This window comes from Aptenodytes patagonicus, chromosome 7 (assembly GCF_965638725.1).
Source record: "Aptenodytes patagonicus chromosome 7, bAptPat1.pri.cur, whole genome shotgun sequence".
In the NCBI taxonomy this organism is placed as follows: Eukaryota; Metazoa; Chordata; class Aves; order Sphenisciformes; family Spheniscidae; genus Aptenodytes; species Aptenodytes patagonicus.
Genome location: NC_134955.1, coordinates 10,384,642 through 10,403,999, shown reverse-complemented (window position 1 = coordinate 10,403,999; position 19,358 = coordinate 10,384,642). Strand labels below are relative to the sequence as shown.

General features: G+C 38.4%; 1 protein-coding gene across 4 annotated transcripts in view; it reads right to left on the bottom strand.

Moving 5' to 3' along the window:
• LOC143163145 (synaptotagmin-9) overlaps positions 1-19,358 on the bottom strand; it is a 72,282-nt gene that overhangs the window by 5,137 nt on the left and 47,787 nt on the right. For 2 of the 4 annotated variants that reach the window (XM_076343927.1, XM_076343928.1), the window contains exons 4-6: positions 3,565-3,685; positions 2,342-2,513; positions 1,543-1,672 (exon numbers count right to left, since the gene is read on the bottom strand). In XM_076343927.1, the coding sequence (XP_076200042.1) occupies positions 1,543-1,672; positions 2,342-2,513; positions 3,565-3,685 (423 nt within the window). Of the gene's footprint in view, positions 1-813; positions 971-1,542; positions 1,673-2,341; positions 2,514-3,564; positions 3,686-19,358 lie in introns of those variants that run through there. The other 2 variants (XM_076343926.1, XM_076343929.1) reach the window with 2 other exon arrangements.

Here is a 19,358-nt window from a genome sequence, read left to right as displayed (position 1 = left end):
CCTCACATGCTTTGTCAAGCCATTCCTATCAATGCTTGGCTACAGCTGAGAGCTTGGTGATGTGTTTTCTAAACCCAGCTCCCAAATGCCCAGGTAGGCATTTCAAGTGTGGCACTTCAGCCAGTACCTAGCTTGTCATTGAGGGCACAAAGATATAGGCAGAGCTCCCCCACTTTGCTCGATTTTCTTTTACAGCATACTTGCATGTTGGCAGCACCCATGCTCTGAAAAGACATGGTGCATTCCCACTGCAACAGAGCCTGTTGCAAAGACTCAAAGGTCTCCCTGCTGAAACTGTGCTACTGTGGTCCCAAAGCACCAGTAAATGTAATTACTTATGGAGAAAGGGCAAGACTGTGGTATTTTTGCCATTTTGTAGCATCTTCCTATTGCCCGACAACTATTTATGGAACTGCCTAGGGCTAGTGCTTACAACCAAGTAGGCGAAGTCCTCAGTTGCATTCTAGTAACAGGTAACAGGGCTGCACTCTGATGCATAAAGTATACGCAGAGAGGCTGTGAACTGCCTGCCTCTGTATATTAGGTGCTTACGGCATTGTTCGTGGCTTGATATGAATATGACGGTCTTTCCTGTCTTTCAGCATTGGGGGTAACATTGTGGCTGTTCATAAACATAGTAGTTTCTTTTGACTGGGATTACTGCCTGACTTTAGCCAGTGATAACAACAACAAAAGTAAGTCACGGTAACTCTTAGGAAGCATTTAGATGAATTTTTGTGTCTCATGAATCAGGATTAGCATTCCCTGTACTGGGGAGAGGATTAGATGGAGGGATTAAAAGGACATCTTTACCCCACTGGACTCTGTGGAATAGCCCCTGAGGATATGGCTAAGAAAGAGTTCAACAGGAATGCCAAATTTCTGCTGAATAGGTTAAAAGGGTGAGGAAGCCTCTTCGGCAGCCATCCAAGCGCAGAAGACCTGCATAACATTTCTGCTGAATAGGGCCCTAAAGACAAAAAACAAAACAAAACAAAACAAAAAAACATAGGAACCTTGAAAAGCTTTTCTGATTGTGTGGCTTCTTATCAACGCCTCAGATCTTCAGAGACACTTAAACATTTTTTCAGTGCAGTTAGGCATCCCTTGAGATGTGCTAGTGGCATGGATGATACATTCTTACAAGGGAGGAAGTCAGATTAGGTTGTTATATATAAAAAAAAATAGGTCTTGGTTGTTCTGTAAACAAGGTCCATTTCTTTATATCAATTATCAGTGAAAGTTACCCAAGAGCCTATTTAAAAAACAAAACCAAACCCTTAATCCAGTGTATAATGTTTGATGTTTTCATGAATATATTAAAGACATTAATTACTTTCTGTCCCCCTAAAACTGAAAGGAGCAGACCTAACTTGCACGTTATGTTTGACTTTTAACATCGGTGTTTCCGAGCCCTTTTCTAGGAGTCAGTGCATGCATGTGGATCTTGGTTTTGTTCATAAAATTTTATCCAACTTCTAATGCCATATGGAAGAATTTTCACAATTACAGGAATGGGGAAGCAAGAAATAAAAGTCTTACCTCTGCAAGAGGATGCCAGTGAGCAATGGGTTTCCGAGGGTATGAGAGCATTTCGTTCCAGTGGTCGCGACCTAGACTTTCTGCATCGTTGCCTACTTGACATACTCCAATGACCTCATTGTGACCTACACTGTGAAAATGTTCCATAATATTTTTTTCTTAAAATTTTACTTTTAGAACCATACCATTTACATATTTCATTAGAAACATTAATCACAGATTTTTAGAATTAATTCTTGCCTGAAAAATGTAATGAACTATAAAGTACGTAGGTTTGCTTTTTGCATTTCCCACTAATCAGAATAATTTAGTATTTTCCCCATTATAGCATACACTGTGTGTCTGTGTGCATTTGTTTCTTATTTTTGCATGAAGAATGTAAAAAGTTCTTTGCCTGTGTTCTGTAATTAGTTGCAAATATAAGTAAACTCTAGGCCACAATTTTAGAAATGGAGGTGTGTGTCTAAGGGGTTAGAGTAATTGTGCACAAACAGAACATCAGTGTGTGGACTGTCTGATTATATGTTGTTATTTCAGTTCTGGTAAGCATATATGCAGTTTAGTTATGTCAGTTATGGATGCAAATCTGTATTTTAAAGTTTAGAAAGGAAAATCTGCCTGGCAATACAAGAAAGAAATTTTAGTCTTCTACCAAACTTTAGTTTTCTACCAAAGTCAACATGACATTAGTTTCCCATTTATTGGGAAAAAATGATAACTTTGTTTCTGGATGCAAATCTACTGTGCAAGATTTTATAAGCCAATAGATGATGTTATTTTACAGCTACAGGTATCTCACCGGTCATAATCCATAACAGCTATCGACAAGTTAATTTGGTCAATGTTTTCTGGAGGGACGTCAAAGACTATGGCTTCATTGTAAACGGGATTAAGGGTATTCCTCTTGGTGGAAGTTTTTCTTTTCTTTAGTCGCCTTCCTTCACACATTAAAGAAACCTTCACGTAGGGATCTGTGTGAATCATAAGAACAATGTTGGTTTTCTTTTGCTGTTTTTAAGCAAACATAAATGGAAAGTGAAGGGAGCAGCCTTCTTGTATGCCCATACCTGCTTGCAGAATTAGTCACCTGGACCTGACTGGAATTTGAGCTTCTTTATTACCTTGGAATGCCTGGGAGGCAGTGGAGCTTTGAAAGCTTTACCTGGTCGACTGCTTATAATGCACAATTCAGGATCAAGAAGCTTCTTGTTGTGTATCGACTTCTCAAAGGGTATTAAAATATCCATTGAACCATGTTATACATGACTGTTTTATACAACAGCCTGTGCATCAGCCTATTTATAACAGCCTAATTACTTGTACAGATTTGTAGGACAGACAGAAGATGACAATATTTTACACAGTGGGATTTACTGATGTATGGTTGCATATAATTCAAAGTGTAACAATTAGTGGCTTATATTTCTCAAGAGAATTATAATTATTTTTAAACTCCTGAATGTAGTAAAAAAAGCTATTTCTTTGTAGCTCTTTTCTGGGAGCTCTACAACTCCCTGCTAGTATTTAGAAGTCATCTATGAACTCTTATTTACATTAGTTTCTTGTTTTCATCATCAAATTTTGAAAGGGTTGCTGAAAGGAGTCTGGGATGATCACTGTTTTGTCCATGTGCCAACAACAGTGGAATTGGCTCAGTGGCTCTTGGAGACTGTCAGAGAGGGTCAGTCTGCCTCTGTGCCATAGCCATAACGGTCTGCTGTACAAATTCCCAGTGTTATGAACGCAGTTTGGCCAACTCGTGCTATTCTGAATCACAGTGGCTTTAGAGATAATAATCTTGCTGTCTTTTTAAGAGCAGATTATTTTAAACTGTTGGTTGCAACAGAACAAACTAAAATATATTATTTACTTCTCAGAAACTCCTGTACTCAAGTAACTCAAGAGCTTGCAGTATAAGAACCCTCTTCTCAAAAATCATTCTGGGAATTGACAGTGCTGAGTTCTGTGACTCAGCAGGGAAATGGGACAGAAATCCACACTGAACATTAAATTCATTCCTACCTGATGCTCCTGTGATATCCATTGCCTTTAAATTTCTTGCCTTTATTATTGTAATAGTTAGTCTACCAGCTGTTGGAAGGTAGCAGAGTGAAAACATCAGGTCACCAAGATCCACATTATCCTGTTCCAAGGAAAGAGAGACAATGTGAAGCAGAACAATTTTCCCTAGTCGTAACAGGACCTAAGGGTAAAATATACCTTTGGGGATTTGAAGTTATGCAAGCAAAAGCTGAATTGTCATTGTGAAACATATCTGAAAAAATAGATGCATATCTGCATACAATGTTGAAGTCGCTACGTTTGTTGCTAGACCACCAAAGTTCTCAAGTGTAAATGTGGTTATAGTTTCTAGCATTCAGTCCTTGGAGATGAAACACATTTAAGTGATGAGGTACAGCGTGAGGCACTGGAATACCTTTGTTCTAATTTATGTTTTGTAGTGATTTGTGTGTATCGTTGACAAGTTGCAACAGATCTCTATGCCTTTCCTTCTGGTCTGCAGAAGGATACCCGTAGAGAGGTTCACAGAAAGAACACTGGTTGGGCAGGGCAAAGTTTTATGCAACTCTCAAGCTTGCATAAACTCAGGTGTGACAGGGGTGAAGTCACTATGGTAATGGGGCAGTCTCCACCAGAAGTACAGTAAGGACATTACCTCTTGTGCCTTGTGCAGACAAGTAAGCTCCCTCAAGTAAGCTTATCCACCTGCTTCATTGATAGAATGGTTTGCAACCCTTTCCTGTGTCAATGGCATCAGGGTTTCAGAAAGGTAGTAGAAAATGAGCAAACCCTGTTTGCAGTTACAAAGCATGTCTTTTTTTTTAAAGGAAATCCAGCTATAAAAAAATATAGTGAATAAAGGATTGCATCAAATGATTTCTGGGATTTGATTTGCATTTTTTTGACTGAACAGTGAACTGGTACTTTTATAGCCCTATCTCCTGTAACCTAATATTTCACTCTTGGCTGAAAAAAGTTGTCCCGTTCAGAAAATTCAAAGCTATGTTCTAGGTTTTATAGGGAAGGGAAATACAGCTGTTGTGGAATATGTGTATCTTGCCCACCTAGCTTCTCTCCTTTCCCAGGTTGGCTCCTTCTGTGTCAGTCACCAAAAAATGAAGGGTGGTGGATGACATAGAAGGTGAGTGAAAATACCTTGAAACAGCACCTAACAGATTAGTGTTTGTCTCTGAGCTAGCTGCTGTATAGACCAATGCCCAGAGCCTATGCAGTCGCTTTACGTAGCTTCATGAGTTAGCAGGGGAGACATGCAGGAGAGAAAGAATTGCTGTCACAGAGCTGTAGAAAAATGTTATGTTGGAAGGGATTTCTAGAGGTCACTTGATCCAACCCCTTGCTCAAGAGAGGCATCTTCACTTTAGTTCTTCTCAGCTCATGCAAGGGAAAAAAAATCATGTACGTTCATTCAGAAACAGGTCCTTTCCTTGTGCTGTTATTGGAGAGAGCTGCTGTCAAAGAAGGAAAAAGTTGATATTATGGGCCCTTTGTCAGTAATAACTAACTTTTAACCCTGACTTGACTTCATCAGCTACCGTCTTTTCCATTCTAAAGATCAGTGTTTCATGGTAGCTGTAAAGCTGATAAAGGTTGTGACAAAATCAAGATAGCTGATATGACTCACCCTGTTTAGTGTCTCTTGATGGGTCATACTTGGAAACAGACCTGCTGCAACAAACTCTGTGTCACTGACCCACTTTGACTGTGGGAGGATCAAAGTGCTGTTTGAGAAGGTGATGATGTAAGAAGTCCTACAGGCTAAAGTGATGTCAGCACATCCAGGAGAAATTTCTCTTGGCTAACACCTGCACTTAACATTACAGGAGGAATAATTGATCTCTGAAATTTTCCCAGCGGTCAGCTGGAGCTTGATACCTATAACCTGGGGAACAGGAAGCAAAGATTTCATTTATCCTTCCCATTGTGAGGAAGAAAAACTTCCATAATTTAAGTGTTTAACTTCCCCAGCTCTGAGATGCTGAGATTTGTAGCTGTGGAATTCTCTCTTGTGCTGCTAACCATACAACTCTGGGGAGAGCAGAATTTCATAAGCCATTTAAAGAAATTACTGAGTGAAGCCAGCTTTTGGCAATTTGGGGAATTTGGCACTCTGGCCAACTTTGATTGAGAGGTTATTTTTCATGAATTGGTCACAAACTTTTAGGAGAAGATAGCATCATTGAATCACTCGGTTTTTCCCTGACCATAAAGAAGCCCATCAGGCATCTGCTGTTTTAACTGTGTATATTGTCAACCATGTCAAAGTAATTCTCTATTAAACTCCAGTGCTCCACTTGGGGACCAGGTAATTCATTATGTGAGTACTGTAAATGCTTTACTGTTACTACCAAATACAAGAGTTTCTATTCCAGACTTGATCATCCTGAATGAACATTTTAAAATCTTTTATCAGTTCTTATCAAGAAGTTAACAGGTAAATGAATTACTATACAATTGTTTTAGATACAAATTCCAAGAATCATGTTATCCCTCTGCATAAATGAACTCATTAGGAAAGAAGAGATCATGTGTTGAATGCAGTATTAGGAATTATGCCATAATACACTTATCTGCAAACTTTGCCTTATGTTCGAAAAGTAATCTTTGCCTACATTGTGATGTATTTTTTATCAAATGCTACAATGACAAAAATACTTTGTTAATGCTTTTGCAAAAATTGCACTGGGCATCATACAGAAAAACATTGTTAAACTGGAAACAGAGCCTGCAATTTCTTCAGTCTTTTCCAGTTCCAGAAGTTGTAGGTGTTGTAGCAATAGATCACAGATGATTGTTCATAAGCTAATGCTAGTAGTAATCTAACCATGGCAGTCTGAGAACATAATTGAATGAATGCTTGCAGGCAGAAGCAGGAAAGAGACATACTTTTTGGCGTACAAATCCTTCTCTGAGTCTGAAAAAGAAGCCCTGTCTTCTCACACATTCATTTGGATTTGTAGGGAATTCACTACTACTCCATAATACTGGTTACTTGTAAATGTTTTCTTAATTTTGGAAAGATAGATTTTCTATCAGAGTGAGCCTTTCGCAGTGCCCTGGCTACTCCACCCTGCTTACCCCTATTTTCTGTAACTGAAGGGCAACATTTTTAACTATTCCAAACATTGTAAATTTTGCTGTTTGGGCTTCAAGGTTCGGCTTAAGGAGGGAATGTTCTTCAAAGAGTGCCACAAACCGTGACTGCACCACAGAATCTGCACGTGTGTGTTCAGCTGTCTGGGTAACTGCAGTAGAACAGGCACCATGCTCTGACTGGAGATCAGTGGTGTCACAGGCATGACCGTTACATCCAGCAAACACAGGTCCTTACTACAAATTCAGTTTCTTAACAGAACCAAGGTCTATGTAACAGAGTGCCGAGAGGATTATTGCACATATTCGCTAGTTTAAAATCACTGAGCCACATGGCTTAAGCCATGGATTGTCGCTAAAGGTGTACTGCCTTATCAAAAAATAGCTTTAAGGAACAGAATTAACAAGCATAGAAGGTAGGATCTTCTGCACGGATTATGCTTCTGTTTGAATTGAGTACTTAAGTGTTACTATGTGTGCTTGACAAAATGTGGCGATATAAATATTACACTGCCAGAGACATTTTTAAACTCCTGCTTAGGAAAAGGTTTCATAATACTGTAGGTTATCAAGTCATGTATTTTGTACATTCCAAATTTGTGTCTAACTTTATTTAGTGTGGTAGTACCGTACTGTGCAAGTTACAGTGCAACCAGGACAGCCCTAATATAACCAGACCAAAAGGCTGGTTAATAGTGTTAATAACTTAAAAGAAAATGTTTGAAAGATAATTAAATTACAAAAATAATTTATTTATAGGAGTATGGCCTATATTATTTTTATTTTGGTCCTTTTGAACAGGAAGGTTATTGTAAGAACTGAACAAATATGCTGTGATAAACATACCTAAGGTCCAAGCTCCTTTCCCATTGTCCTCAAAAATTGTCCATGATCAGAGGAAGAAAGCATTGCCTCCATTTTTAATCTATAACCTGTCTACTCCTGTATTCTAAAAAAGGTAGAACAAGATTGGTGTCTGCTTTGCTTTCCCAGGCTTCAGCTTCAGGCTTGGGGTGATGGCTGAGTGCGTTGATGTTGTCAGCTGTGCCTTACAGTGAGCCACACAACCTGTCTGATATCTGTTTCTGATTATCCTGCCTAGATTTGTCTCTGAGCCCATGTTCTGTTAATGTAGTCCTTTATTTAACAGGGCAGGAGCATGAAGTTTCTTCCTTAAAAAATTGCCCAGTGTTACCTGGGAGAGTTAGATGTATTCAACACTGGGTAAGCAGTCAGCTGCAGAGTTCAAACCAGAGGTGTAAATCACAAGGTTTGCCTGAAAACTGTATCTTCACAAAGGGAATGAACCCCTTACTGGAACCTCAAGATAAATAAGACCCTTTCATTGCTATTAGGAGCATGGAGACACGACCTCCCTCACATTATGCTTCCTCCTTGTTCCGTTTCTGGTGGAAATACTTGATTTAGCATAAAAAACATTATTTGAATCATTTTCAGTGGCTTCTACTGAAAGGTTTATTGTTCCTGCTTTTCCCAGAAAACATTTCTAGTTTCCCCCCTGTAAAACTAACAAAGTGATAATATATCTTTTAAAATGCTGAATTCCAATAGTAATGTTAATAGCTTGTTAGTCTATAGTCACACAGTATTTATAGATTTTAAAATTATTAATTTCGTTAGAGATTAGCCTGCAGAATAAATCGCTCCCTAGTACTGTGTCAACAGCTCCATGCTTAGGTGAGTATAACTCAGCGTATTGAACAGGGAGATGTGTAATCTTAAAGAAAACTGCGACGATGGGCCCTTAGATGGCTTCACCTTTGATTCCTTGGAGGCTGCATTAAGAAGCTCAGGGTGGATCAAACCTTCTCAGTGAAACCTGTAAGTTACCTGGTAGTTAGGGAGTTGCTGACAAATGGGGATGACATTTGGGATCAGATTTCTCCTCTCCCTTCTCATAAATACATTCGAGTGCAGAGAATGGGTATGTAAACTCATGCAAAACAGGCAGCAAGGGATGGGAGGAAACAAGACAAATTATAGGTTACACCTTCTGCTTTTGCCTCTGGTCTAGAAGAAGATATGCTGTCCTTGAATTAGGCAATCGTAAGTTTTGAGCCCATTTCTTCAGAAACTTGTGTTTTGTATTTCTGGAGCAGACACGCTGTGATAAGCTTGCTATCATGCAGTGCCTATGCCACTCTAATTAAAGCATACCTCTCAATTATACCAGGTTCCTCAGGTCCCCATCTATAAAAAGACAGATGCTACTTTTTTACTTTTCTAGTATGTTGCAAAAATAACTCTAATTATGGATTGTGAGGTGCTCAGATGTATTTTATGCATCTCACCAACTTACCATTAATGGGAGCACTTAGGCGCAGTGATGCCCTTGCTTATTTCTTTTAAAGTTGCCAAGTGTTGAAAGAGGTTTTCAAGGCACTAGTGATTTTAGAGATTTTATAAATTCTTATTGCTGTGTCAGAGCTGTACAGCTCAGGCAATGGTAAGTTTGCATACTACCTCTTTTAGCAATTATACATGTCTCTGCAAAGGTAACTGGAAAAGAGAAAAATAGCAGAGGTTTCATGACATGAGATGATATCATTTGAGCTTCTGAAGCACGGAGAGGATTACCAGTATTCAATTACATTCTTTTTTTTTTTTGCCTCCTAGCTGAGGAGCATTAGTTGTATTTTAAACAAAACAAAACAACATCTTCCTAGTTATTTCATAATCTTTACTGGAATTAATGGAATTATACTTCTGTAATGCAAGACAAATTTTATTGTACATCATTCTAATATTTGATAATGTGGGGTTTTGAATTTTGCAGTGATTTATTTTAGAGAAGGCTCACTGCTAAGATGAGGATAATTTAAGTATACTAGGTATATGTGTTAGGTCTAAATGAATTAAAAATACTTTAAGAAGTGCTATCTGCTCTTTGGGTTATACATTTATTAAATTGTTCATCTGTGTTGAGAAGTCTGGATGCAGATTTGAGTGAGCTGAGGTATTAATTCAGTTCAGGTACATGTCCAGGACACAAATATTACGCAAATACCATACTAAACAAATTTGAGACTCTAGTCTGTTTGGGAATGATTGTAAATCTAGGGTATCTAACATGATGAACTCATGAAGTTAGCTCTACATTTTTTGATTATTTCATCATAGAGTTATTTTGAGTTATATATATGAGAAATATATATTGAGAAAAACTCTTAAGAAATGTTTGATTTTAATTGAATTTGCACGTGACTAGAAGAGTGCCAGCTGCCTTCTCATTACACATTTTAAGATGCATAGAAAAGATATGACTGGAAAATTCTATTTTCATGACATCTTAAATCAAAGAAATGAACTCTAGTAAAGTAGGCATTTATTAATGCCTCAATCAAACTATATCTACAGAGATAGGATTAAGTAAAGTTTATAGAAAATGGGAATGGCCTATCTTTTACAATTATTCTTTCAATACATCAATGTCAGGCTATTTTTCATGTTTTAAGTTAATTTGCAAATTGTATTATTTTCTCAGTGTGATTCCATTTTTTGCATTTCATTGTCTTTATTTCTTTTATTAATGGTTTTCTTTAAAAATGAAAGCAAATAAGTAAAGAAGCTTTTAGAGCCAGGTACGTGAAAATGAGTCTGATTTCATTTACTAGGAAAGAACGTTAAAAAACCATTCTGAAACTTGGTTTCTCTACAGTGAAGGAATATAAAAAAGCTGAAGTGTTTGAATGTAATTCATTCTGAATTTTATACTGCTTTGGGTACCCAATATAATTTTCATGTCAAGTCACAGACTGGCTATCAGCTTGTATGCCTATACAACTGTATGAAGTGTATATATAGAAGCTAGTCTGATGGGACGCACAAAAAGGCAGGATAAGAAAGGGCACCTTTGAATCCCTAGTACTGTCTCCATGGGCTCACTACCATTTGCTACTTAGCACACATTGATAAAAATTCTGGACCTGAGAGATTCTTGCATGACTAATGCAGTGAAAAGTAGCATCAGCTAAAGAATCTAAGCAAAAAAGCCTTACAAGGGGGAAAGAAAGCACTTAGGCTGGCCAGACAACAGAAGGTGTTTTGTGTTCTAATTTAAAAAAAAAAATCCTCTGACAGCTAAGTTCCGTTTCAACTTTGCTGCTTAACTAAGTATGTAGCTTGATTTTTCTCTATTAGGATTTATATTAGTAATGCCAAGATGATACGACAACAGAGTTTCTATTACCTTTTCTCTGAGGTATTCTGGAGCACCTTATAGTGGGACAGATGTCTTGCCCGACAGACCAGTTCTGAATACCACAACTTTGTGCTGTACTTCATAGGGACTGAAAGAAGTAGGAATCCTTCCTGCAGACTGGGTTGTAGAGGGCCACTATGATTATCAGCTCAGGGAGTGTATGTTCTTATTTTAACTTACTCATAGTTTTGCCTAGCATCTTGGCAACTTCTATATAAAGCCAGTATCAAAAGTAAAGCATCCAGCAGATAGCATATCCTCCATCTCTGCTTCAGAGCCTGATGCAGATTTTGGGGATTTTTTCTCTCCTGTTTCTGTCATCCTTGTGTCATGACTACTTTTCTTTAAGGCAGATCACTGCAGTCCACATAAGGAGGATCCTCCAGACATGACTTAGTGTTGTGCTAGTCAGTCAAGATCTCTTAGAATGTGGGTAGCTGGAGTCAAAGGATAAGCCTTTCACCTTCTTATATGTTTCAGAACAATCCAGTTAATGTCTTTGAGAAGAACATACACGTATCTTGCTCTTGCCACAATGTCCTCAGTAAGTCAAGGACAGAGGCCTTTTCCTGTAGGCAGTCAATGTACTTATCTCTCTAAAGACCCAACATCTCCATTGTCACAATTTGTATCCTGTAAATAGGATGGCAGTGATTAACTGAAACTGCCTTTCCAATCGGTTAGCTGCATATTGTCTTCAGTTATCTGAATGCATTTACAGAATATATTTGTTCTTACTGAGTCATTTAAGACTTTATTGATAAATTATTCTGTAATAAGATCCTTACTTTAAAAAAGCCTCCATTCAGTAGAGATAAACTTCATACACAGACTTATTTTTAAACATATGCTTAAATCCTATAGATTTGACTGGCTTTGAATCCTTTACATAGATTTTCAATTCCCAACAACTAAAGTGCTTTGCTGAATCCGGGCCTAAGAGTGAATCTAATGAATTATCCTGTAGCTATTGAGATAGAGATAATGTCTTAATTTGTTCCAAACTAAATTGATGAACTGGGGAGATAGTCTGAATTGAGCTAATGAAAATTAGTAGAGACATGATTGGAAAAGCTGGAGTACTTGTCCTGTTTATGTGTGTGTGGCCGTGTCAGAAACTGATTTCACAGGAAAAACAGAAATGAGAAGTTTTAAAAATGAAACTTCTGTAGAAAGTTAATATAACTAATTTTTAATTTCCTCATCAGTTATTAGGAGGAGGAAAGAGTGTGTACACAGAGTTGTTTCTGAAGGCTTGCTAGATGGCATTGTTGGTCAGAGAAAGAAGTTGTTAATTAAAGTTTAAGTTTCTCCTTGCAAGTTAAACTGTTCTTCTGAAAAGTATTTTGTTTTCCTGAATTGTTATTACTGTATGCAACTCTTCTATGACTTGTCGCTTTCTACAAAATACCAGTTCATTATAGATTTAATAATGCAAAAGACTCTGCCCTGACTTTTCTTTTCCAGGCATTGCAGGCTGCCTTTTATCATTTTGGTTGTTACTGGGAGGCAGGGGGTGCATGTGTGTCTGGGGAGGGGAGGATAGGGAACGCTAGAGAGCTAGGGAAGATCCTTGTATCTTCCTGATCTAATATTTAAAAATGAAAATGTCATAACCTGTAAGATGTGAGCTTACAAGTGAGGTGCTGTGGACAGATTTGCTTCTCCTTTTCTTCCAGTATATCCCGCTTCAGTGTATCCCACCTTGTCAGTGTTTACAGGTTGCCACCTTTGGTATTGTGCTTCAAAAGTCTTTTGAAAGGGAAGCCTTTTGAAGGTGGGTTTGATTTCACAATGCTAAAGCTTTGAAGAAAAGTACTTTAGCCCAGAGCTGACTCAAACCTTTCTCTCTGCAGAGAAGGCAGTGGTGCTTTAGAAATGTTGACAAGCTTGGGAACAGCAATGAAATGTAAATTGTTCTATATAGGAATAGATATTTGGAGGGCAGATGTTTTCTCAAAAGGAAATGTAAGGGAGAGCTTCAGCTGGGAAACATAAGAGTTTTGATGTTAGGTGAAGATGGTAAAAATGGAAGGACAAGTAGGTCAGGCAGACAGGGGATGCCTCACAGAGGGAAGTTTCACAAAAAAACTAACAGTGTAATTTGGAAAAATGGTCAGTAGTTTCCCAAAGTGAGGACCAAAGTTTTAATGAATGTCTATCAGTATCTGTCATGTCAAACCCGATAATTTTTCATCAGGCTGTTATCGATTTGGATTAGACTTCAATTTTTTGGTGAGATACTGAGATTGAGAAAACAAAGACAAACAGAGGTTAATGGCATTGTAGTGCACAGTATCTTACAAGACAAGCTAATCTGGGTGGGCCAACCTTGCTGACTTAAAAGAAAACTCTTGATGAACATCACGCAGATGGAAAGAGATGAGAAAATAAACCCTCATGGTTTCAAGGCTAAATGCTGGCTTGTTGTACGAAGGGGGGGCTAAATTACATGATAAGTGTTCACTATCTCTAGGCAAACATGAGCTTGAAGAAAATGAAGCAGCAAATCCATTCTAACGCATAAAATTATTTCTACTATTAATTATTTGCCAGTTACCTCTTGCTTCCATTCTGACATAAGTTGAAAGTAATGTTTAATTATCTCAATATCCCACTAATAATGAAAATCTCAAATACATCCAAGAAAAATTGCAAGGGAGGAAACTGGTTTTAAAAAGAAGTTAACTAATCAAAATATTTTAATCCAAAATGTCTTGCCTGTTAATATTTTTTCCTAGTGTGTTGAAAATGTCAATTTAAACTAAATCTGTATGCAAATTAATGGATTGGCCTTTCACTCTACCTTGAGTTATAATGGCTGCATGTGAACTTACAGCTCCACTAAAATATCGAAAGATGCTCTGTCTTCTAACCCCACTCAGTTATCTGTTCGTGTACAGGGACTGAAAGCAACCAGTATGTCAGGGCCCTGAGGGCACTAGGAAGCCTTACTAGCCCTGACCACCCCCAGGGCCTCCCCCCACCCTGCCCATGGCCCAGGTCCCCATTTCACCCCAGCCCGGGGCTGTTGGTCCCTGCCCCAGTGACACCGTAGGGTGCTGGTCTCCAGCCCCCCCCCCCCCCCCCCCCCCAGACCTGCCCTGCCCACCCAGGAGCCCCGCTGAGCCGGGCCCACCCATGGGCCCACGTCCCAGCCTGGCTTGGCCTGTCCTCAGGGAGCTGGCTGATGCCAGGGGCTGCCCCCCCAGTTCCCCGGCCTGCCCTGCTCCCTGGCTGGGGCGGTGGGACGGGACCTGGCTGGCGAGGTCCTGCCCAGCAGCACCAGTGTCCCCCACTGCTCCTGGCATCCCAGCCCCAGGGAGCAGCCAGCCTTTGTGCCCTGACACAGTCTTAATTAAGGATAAAGTCTCGCAGAGCGGTCATTCGGTATATAAAAAAAGCTAATATAGACATGCTGCTGAAATGAAATGAAATTAAAGCTTTGGGCCCTGCTAACAGTTCCTCACCTTTCCTTAGCACTGAGTGTCATTCTCAGTGCTTGCATTTTGTGTTGTGTAAAGCAGCCGCCTTTTATGTCGTGAATTCTGAGCACATTATTCTGAAAAGGAGAGAAACTAAGTATCTGGGTAGTACTGAAAAAAGATGGAGAGAGTCACAGTATCAGGAAAAAAAAGGTGTTCTTTTCAGTGTGTGTAAGCGCCTATAGTGTTTTGTGGATGTATTCATTATACTTACATTAGGTGCTCTCTAGTGACTTCCTTTCCACTCAGGCTTAGCACAGGTTGTACGCAAAATGGGTACTAAAGAAAGGCCATTTTTATAAATCTGAATCTACTTCTAGTCTAAGTAAAAGTTCACTCTACAATTTTGTTTTTGAAGAAGTTGATATGAAAAAGAGAATGGTCCAAATAATACAGTGTGCTTGAAAACTAGAAAGCTAATGTCAAACTTTATGTTGCAGTAGCATGTCTTTCTTGCCATTCCGGAGCTTTTCTCTGAGATATGTTTAATTTACTTTTTTAAATTTTTTAAAAAAATCAAGTATCTCTTGTTGGGTTTTAGCCATCTGCTGCCTAATTCCATCCCAGGTCTAATTTCAGTAGAGAAGATATGGTGGTCTGCTATACACGTATCTGTGTACGTGCCCTGGGAAGGCCAGGAGTGGATCATGCTGCTCAGGGCTCTAGTGTAATGAATGCAGAAGCTGGAGAAGCACATGTGCATTCTTCATTGCAAACAGGCAGCGAAGAAGTACTTTGCCCCTAGATTTTGACCACTTGAATATAATGGGCTCCTTTCACAGACCACTAAAATAACTATCAGTGAACAGTGTATTGCCATTAATCCAAACTCTGTCTAATAATCTTAAAATTCTTGTGATACCTGGAGATCAAATCCAAGTTCAATGAAAACCCTGGCATGCCCTTTCTCTCTCTCTTTCTGATCCTTTTTGGCTTCTCACCCCATTAAAAAATAATAAAAGAATTATTACCTCCATTAATAAGGTATACCTAAGGCAAACTTTTCAAAAGTAATATTTGCTATGTGCATCTCCCTTTAAGTTTGGTGCCCATTTAGCAGCTGAGGAAAGAAGCATGGGTTTATGAATCTGCTATTTCTCCTACTTTTTTTTTTCTAAGAGTTACACAGAGATTTTCTTCATCATGATTTAGCGTGAAGTTATTTTTTCTTTCAAATAGGTACCTTTCCTGGGTTTCCTTGTCATTTTAGAGACAAGGATCAAGTATCTTTCTATTGAAGTTTCTCCATGTGTTTTGTTTGTCTAGAGACAATTCTGTCATGTCGTGTCATGCCTCCCCTCAGTTCAGGAACTACTGAGAATACTTCATGTTTTTTCTGGTAAAAAGTAGCTTTTTTCAAGAGCTCCCTGATGTTGAAATCCTGTCACCTGTGAAATTGACTTGGTTACTATTAAGTGGTGTAACTAAACACAAAAAGTTGGCTTGTGATCTCTCACCTGTATAAGCAATAACACTGGTGCCCTGCCAGACTCAAATGCACCATCCACAGAAAGTATCAATATAAGAGAAACGGTGAAAAGAGATCGTTACGGCTTAAAAACATGTCTGAGAGCATTCCACATAACCTTCCATTAGACTGAAAGCACAACTAAATTTCACAACATGCATTTCACTATAACACTTCTCTGTGAAATTACCCACTTTTAACAATAGTAAAGCAATTTCCATAGAAGTTTCATTTACTTCTTAGTAATTTATTTAAATGGGTCATCACCAAAGTAAAGAGACTACTTCACTGCTAGCAATATTCTGTTAGTGGATTGGGTGAAAAGGTGTGCAGTTGTACTGCTTTGATTGTCCTTGCAGAGCAATTCCATTTTAATTGCAAGTTAAATGGAAGAAGAATATAATCATGGATGCTAAGGTTAATCCTACAAAATACATTTATTAAATATGTCAAAATAGACCAAACCCCTAAATCTTCAATACAACAAAATTGTCTCATTTTATACCTTAGAATCTCTCTCGTTTTCAAATACAAAAGGAATTAAAATAATGGAAGGAGGGAGGAAGAATGAGACTGACAGTAAAATTAATGATAACAAGACAGTGTCATTCCGGACGTGTGGAAAAGAGGACTGCTTTCATCCTGTATTTCTCAAACCATGCTACAAAGAAAACTTTACATTTGAATCAGGAGAGAAGTTGGGGGTTTGGTGGTTCTTTTTTTGAAGTGGGGGGAAACATGGGAGAGAAGGGAGACTGTTCTGTTTCCTCCCAGAGATGCTACTGACAATTTCATAACAGACTGCTATGTAAAATTTGTCAACCGCGTAACATGCCGATACGCTGTTGGTATATAACCCTCTCAGGGCAAACCTCCCTGACTCACCTCCTGAATCAATGCCGTGGAATCTGTGGCGATCTAACAACAAGGGGTTACTTATACCACTTCTCGTAGGCAATGCCAGGGACATTTCAGTCTTTCTCAGTATCTTGGCTACTGATGCTGCCCAAAAGCTCATGCAAATCCAGCTACTCTCTTTTCTTTGGAGACAGTTCTGGACTATCGCCATTAGGACACTTGGGCTACGCGGATGTGGTGAAGGAGAATTTATGCTGTTGCTGTGTATCATTCACCTACCTTGCAAACAAACAGAATATTTTAATCTTGAAGCTGTTAAGCAGTTTACCAATCCAGTACTACATCTACTTTGAAGCTGTACAAAAAAACAGCTTTAAAATAAAACTAAAGACTGTGAGGAAGCTGAAGGAAGGGGAAGAAAGAAGACATAAATCCATTTTAGAAAATGCAGATTCTGAAATCAAGTGTATCAATTAGGTGTCTACAGCATGAGCAGGGGAAGATGTGATTGTGTAGAGTGTGATAACAGTTCTTTTTCTGTAATACTTGTTCTCTATCAGATATGCTCATGCCTCCCTATTATATTTAGACGTGTACTGCAGGCAATTTTAGGACCACTTTAGTGAGCACGTTTTCTTTCTTAGAGAATGCACAGAGGGTAGTGTAAGATATGAGATAGAGAGAGCACTAAATATAGAAGTGCTCTAGTGCTTTAAGTCCATAAAAGTGAGCCAACAGAACTTCCTTCTCTTAGAAGACTTTTCTTCTAACTTGTTTTACTTTACACGTGCTACATGTGAAATGTACTTAGAGAGGAAAATGTTTTTTTTCCTGTGGCTTGTTTTACCTTCTTCCTGATGGCATCACGTGCATTTGTGTGAGGTGAGTCTGGTGAGCTGCCCAGACTCTTACCTGGTTATGTTTATATTCAGAATAACTAGTGTTATTAAGTACATACTAGCCTATGGGTAGGGAAAAAAGTTGCATTTTTAGAAACTCTGTGAGTGATTTAGTAAACAGTTATCTTGCAGTCACTTAGATGCCTTCTCAAATTTTCGGTTTAGTTGCTTATAATTTAAATAATTTGATAGTTTTGAAATGAAATCGAAGTTGTGAGTTGACTTGTCCTAAATGGTGAGTTAACTTTAGAACTCTGTTACTTTGAGAACGATCAATGATTTTGGCTACTCAGTTTGACACCTTAAAAGGGCCTGACTTCAATTTTTTGAAAGAAGTATGATTTTGAAAGCATTTAGTGTAGTTATCTCTGACCATCCTGACTCATAACTTTTGGAGCAAGACTGTCTGAAAAGAAGGATAGTATCCTTTTTTTTTGTGCTGCTTTAGCACTGAAAGGTTTCCTGAAATAAATGATTTTTGAGAAGAACAAAAGAGTGGCTGGATGGGGGTGAAGAAAGTGAGCAGCTACTGCTATACCTACTGGTTTGTTTTAAAAAATTTCTGTATTCTGATGAAAAAGGTATTACGGTTAAAGATAGCATGAAAAGCTTTTTCTATGTTGTTTTATAATAAAAGCTTTGTGTTGAATGAAGTATTTCTCATGGCTTTCCCAAGAATGCTGACACTCTATATACTGAGTAAAGTGAAGAATCTGGAAAAGGAGCTGGCAAATGAGAAACACTGCTGAGCTACTGAAAGGAACGGGTCGGGGTGCTCGCTGCAAAAACCTTGAGGGAAAATAATCTATTCTGTTTTCATTCTAGTAGGACTGCTGCAGCCAGTCAAAAGTTGAAGATGTGGATGTAGAACTCGGGTTATTTCTGATGGAGAGATTTCTATCTGCTTTCTCCAGGACCAAATTTGATAGCTCACTCATATTTTAGCCATCAAATTTTGGGGGAGGGGGAGGAGGAGAAGATTTAAATCTTTGTTGAGCAGATCACTGTCATGTATTTATTTTGCAGAGAGGAATAAAAGGATGGTAATTTGCTTGTTCTGCTGTTCTAGTGAATTTTCTGATGCACATCTCAGGTGATTTGTTTACATTATTTCATGTGGCTTTTTGTACTGTTTACAAGATACTATTTCCAAACTACAGCAAGAGAGTATGCATGAAGTCTGAGCTTCAGTGGGAATTCTTTCCCTGGCTTTAGAGTCAAGATCTCATCCTGAGTACTGCTCATTTCTACCTGCATAAAATGTTGCGGTCCCAATGGAGTGAAGTTTATTGTTAGATTAGCATTTACTGTAAGATTCTGTGCTCAGTGGAGTACAGACATTGAAAGGTTTTCATTATTTTAAAGTGATGCCTTTCTTCCTGATGATCATAAGTAACTCTCTAGGGGGCTTGAAACCAAAGTCTGCTGTTTTCTTCCTATCTTTTTTGTACACACTTTTGTTTCCCTTTACTGTATACATATTTATTTTATTGTTGGGCTTCTTCAGAAGAGTTATCGTAATGTAGATCAGATGGTTGATTAAACCACAGCTGGCTTTTAAAAATCTTTCTAAAACCCCACCATGCTTTTAAAAAGAAAGCATGTAAAGAGTTCTATGAATTCTGAAAACATATATACAAAATACAGTGTGGGAATTGTTCTTTTACTCTTCTGTGTTAACTTTCATGGTGTTTGGGTAGCAGGTTCTATATGAATAGAAAATATTAGATATTGCATGATATTGGTAATCT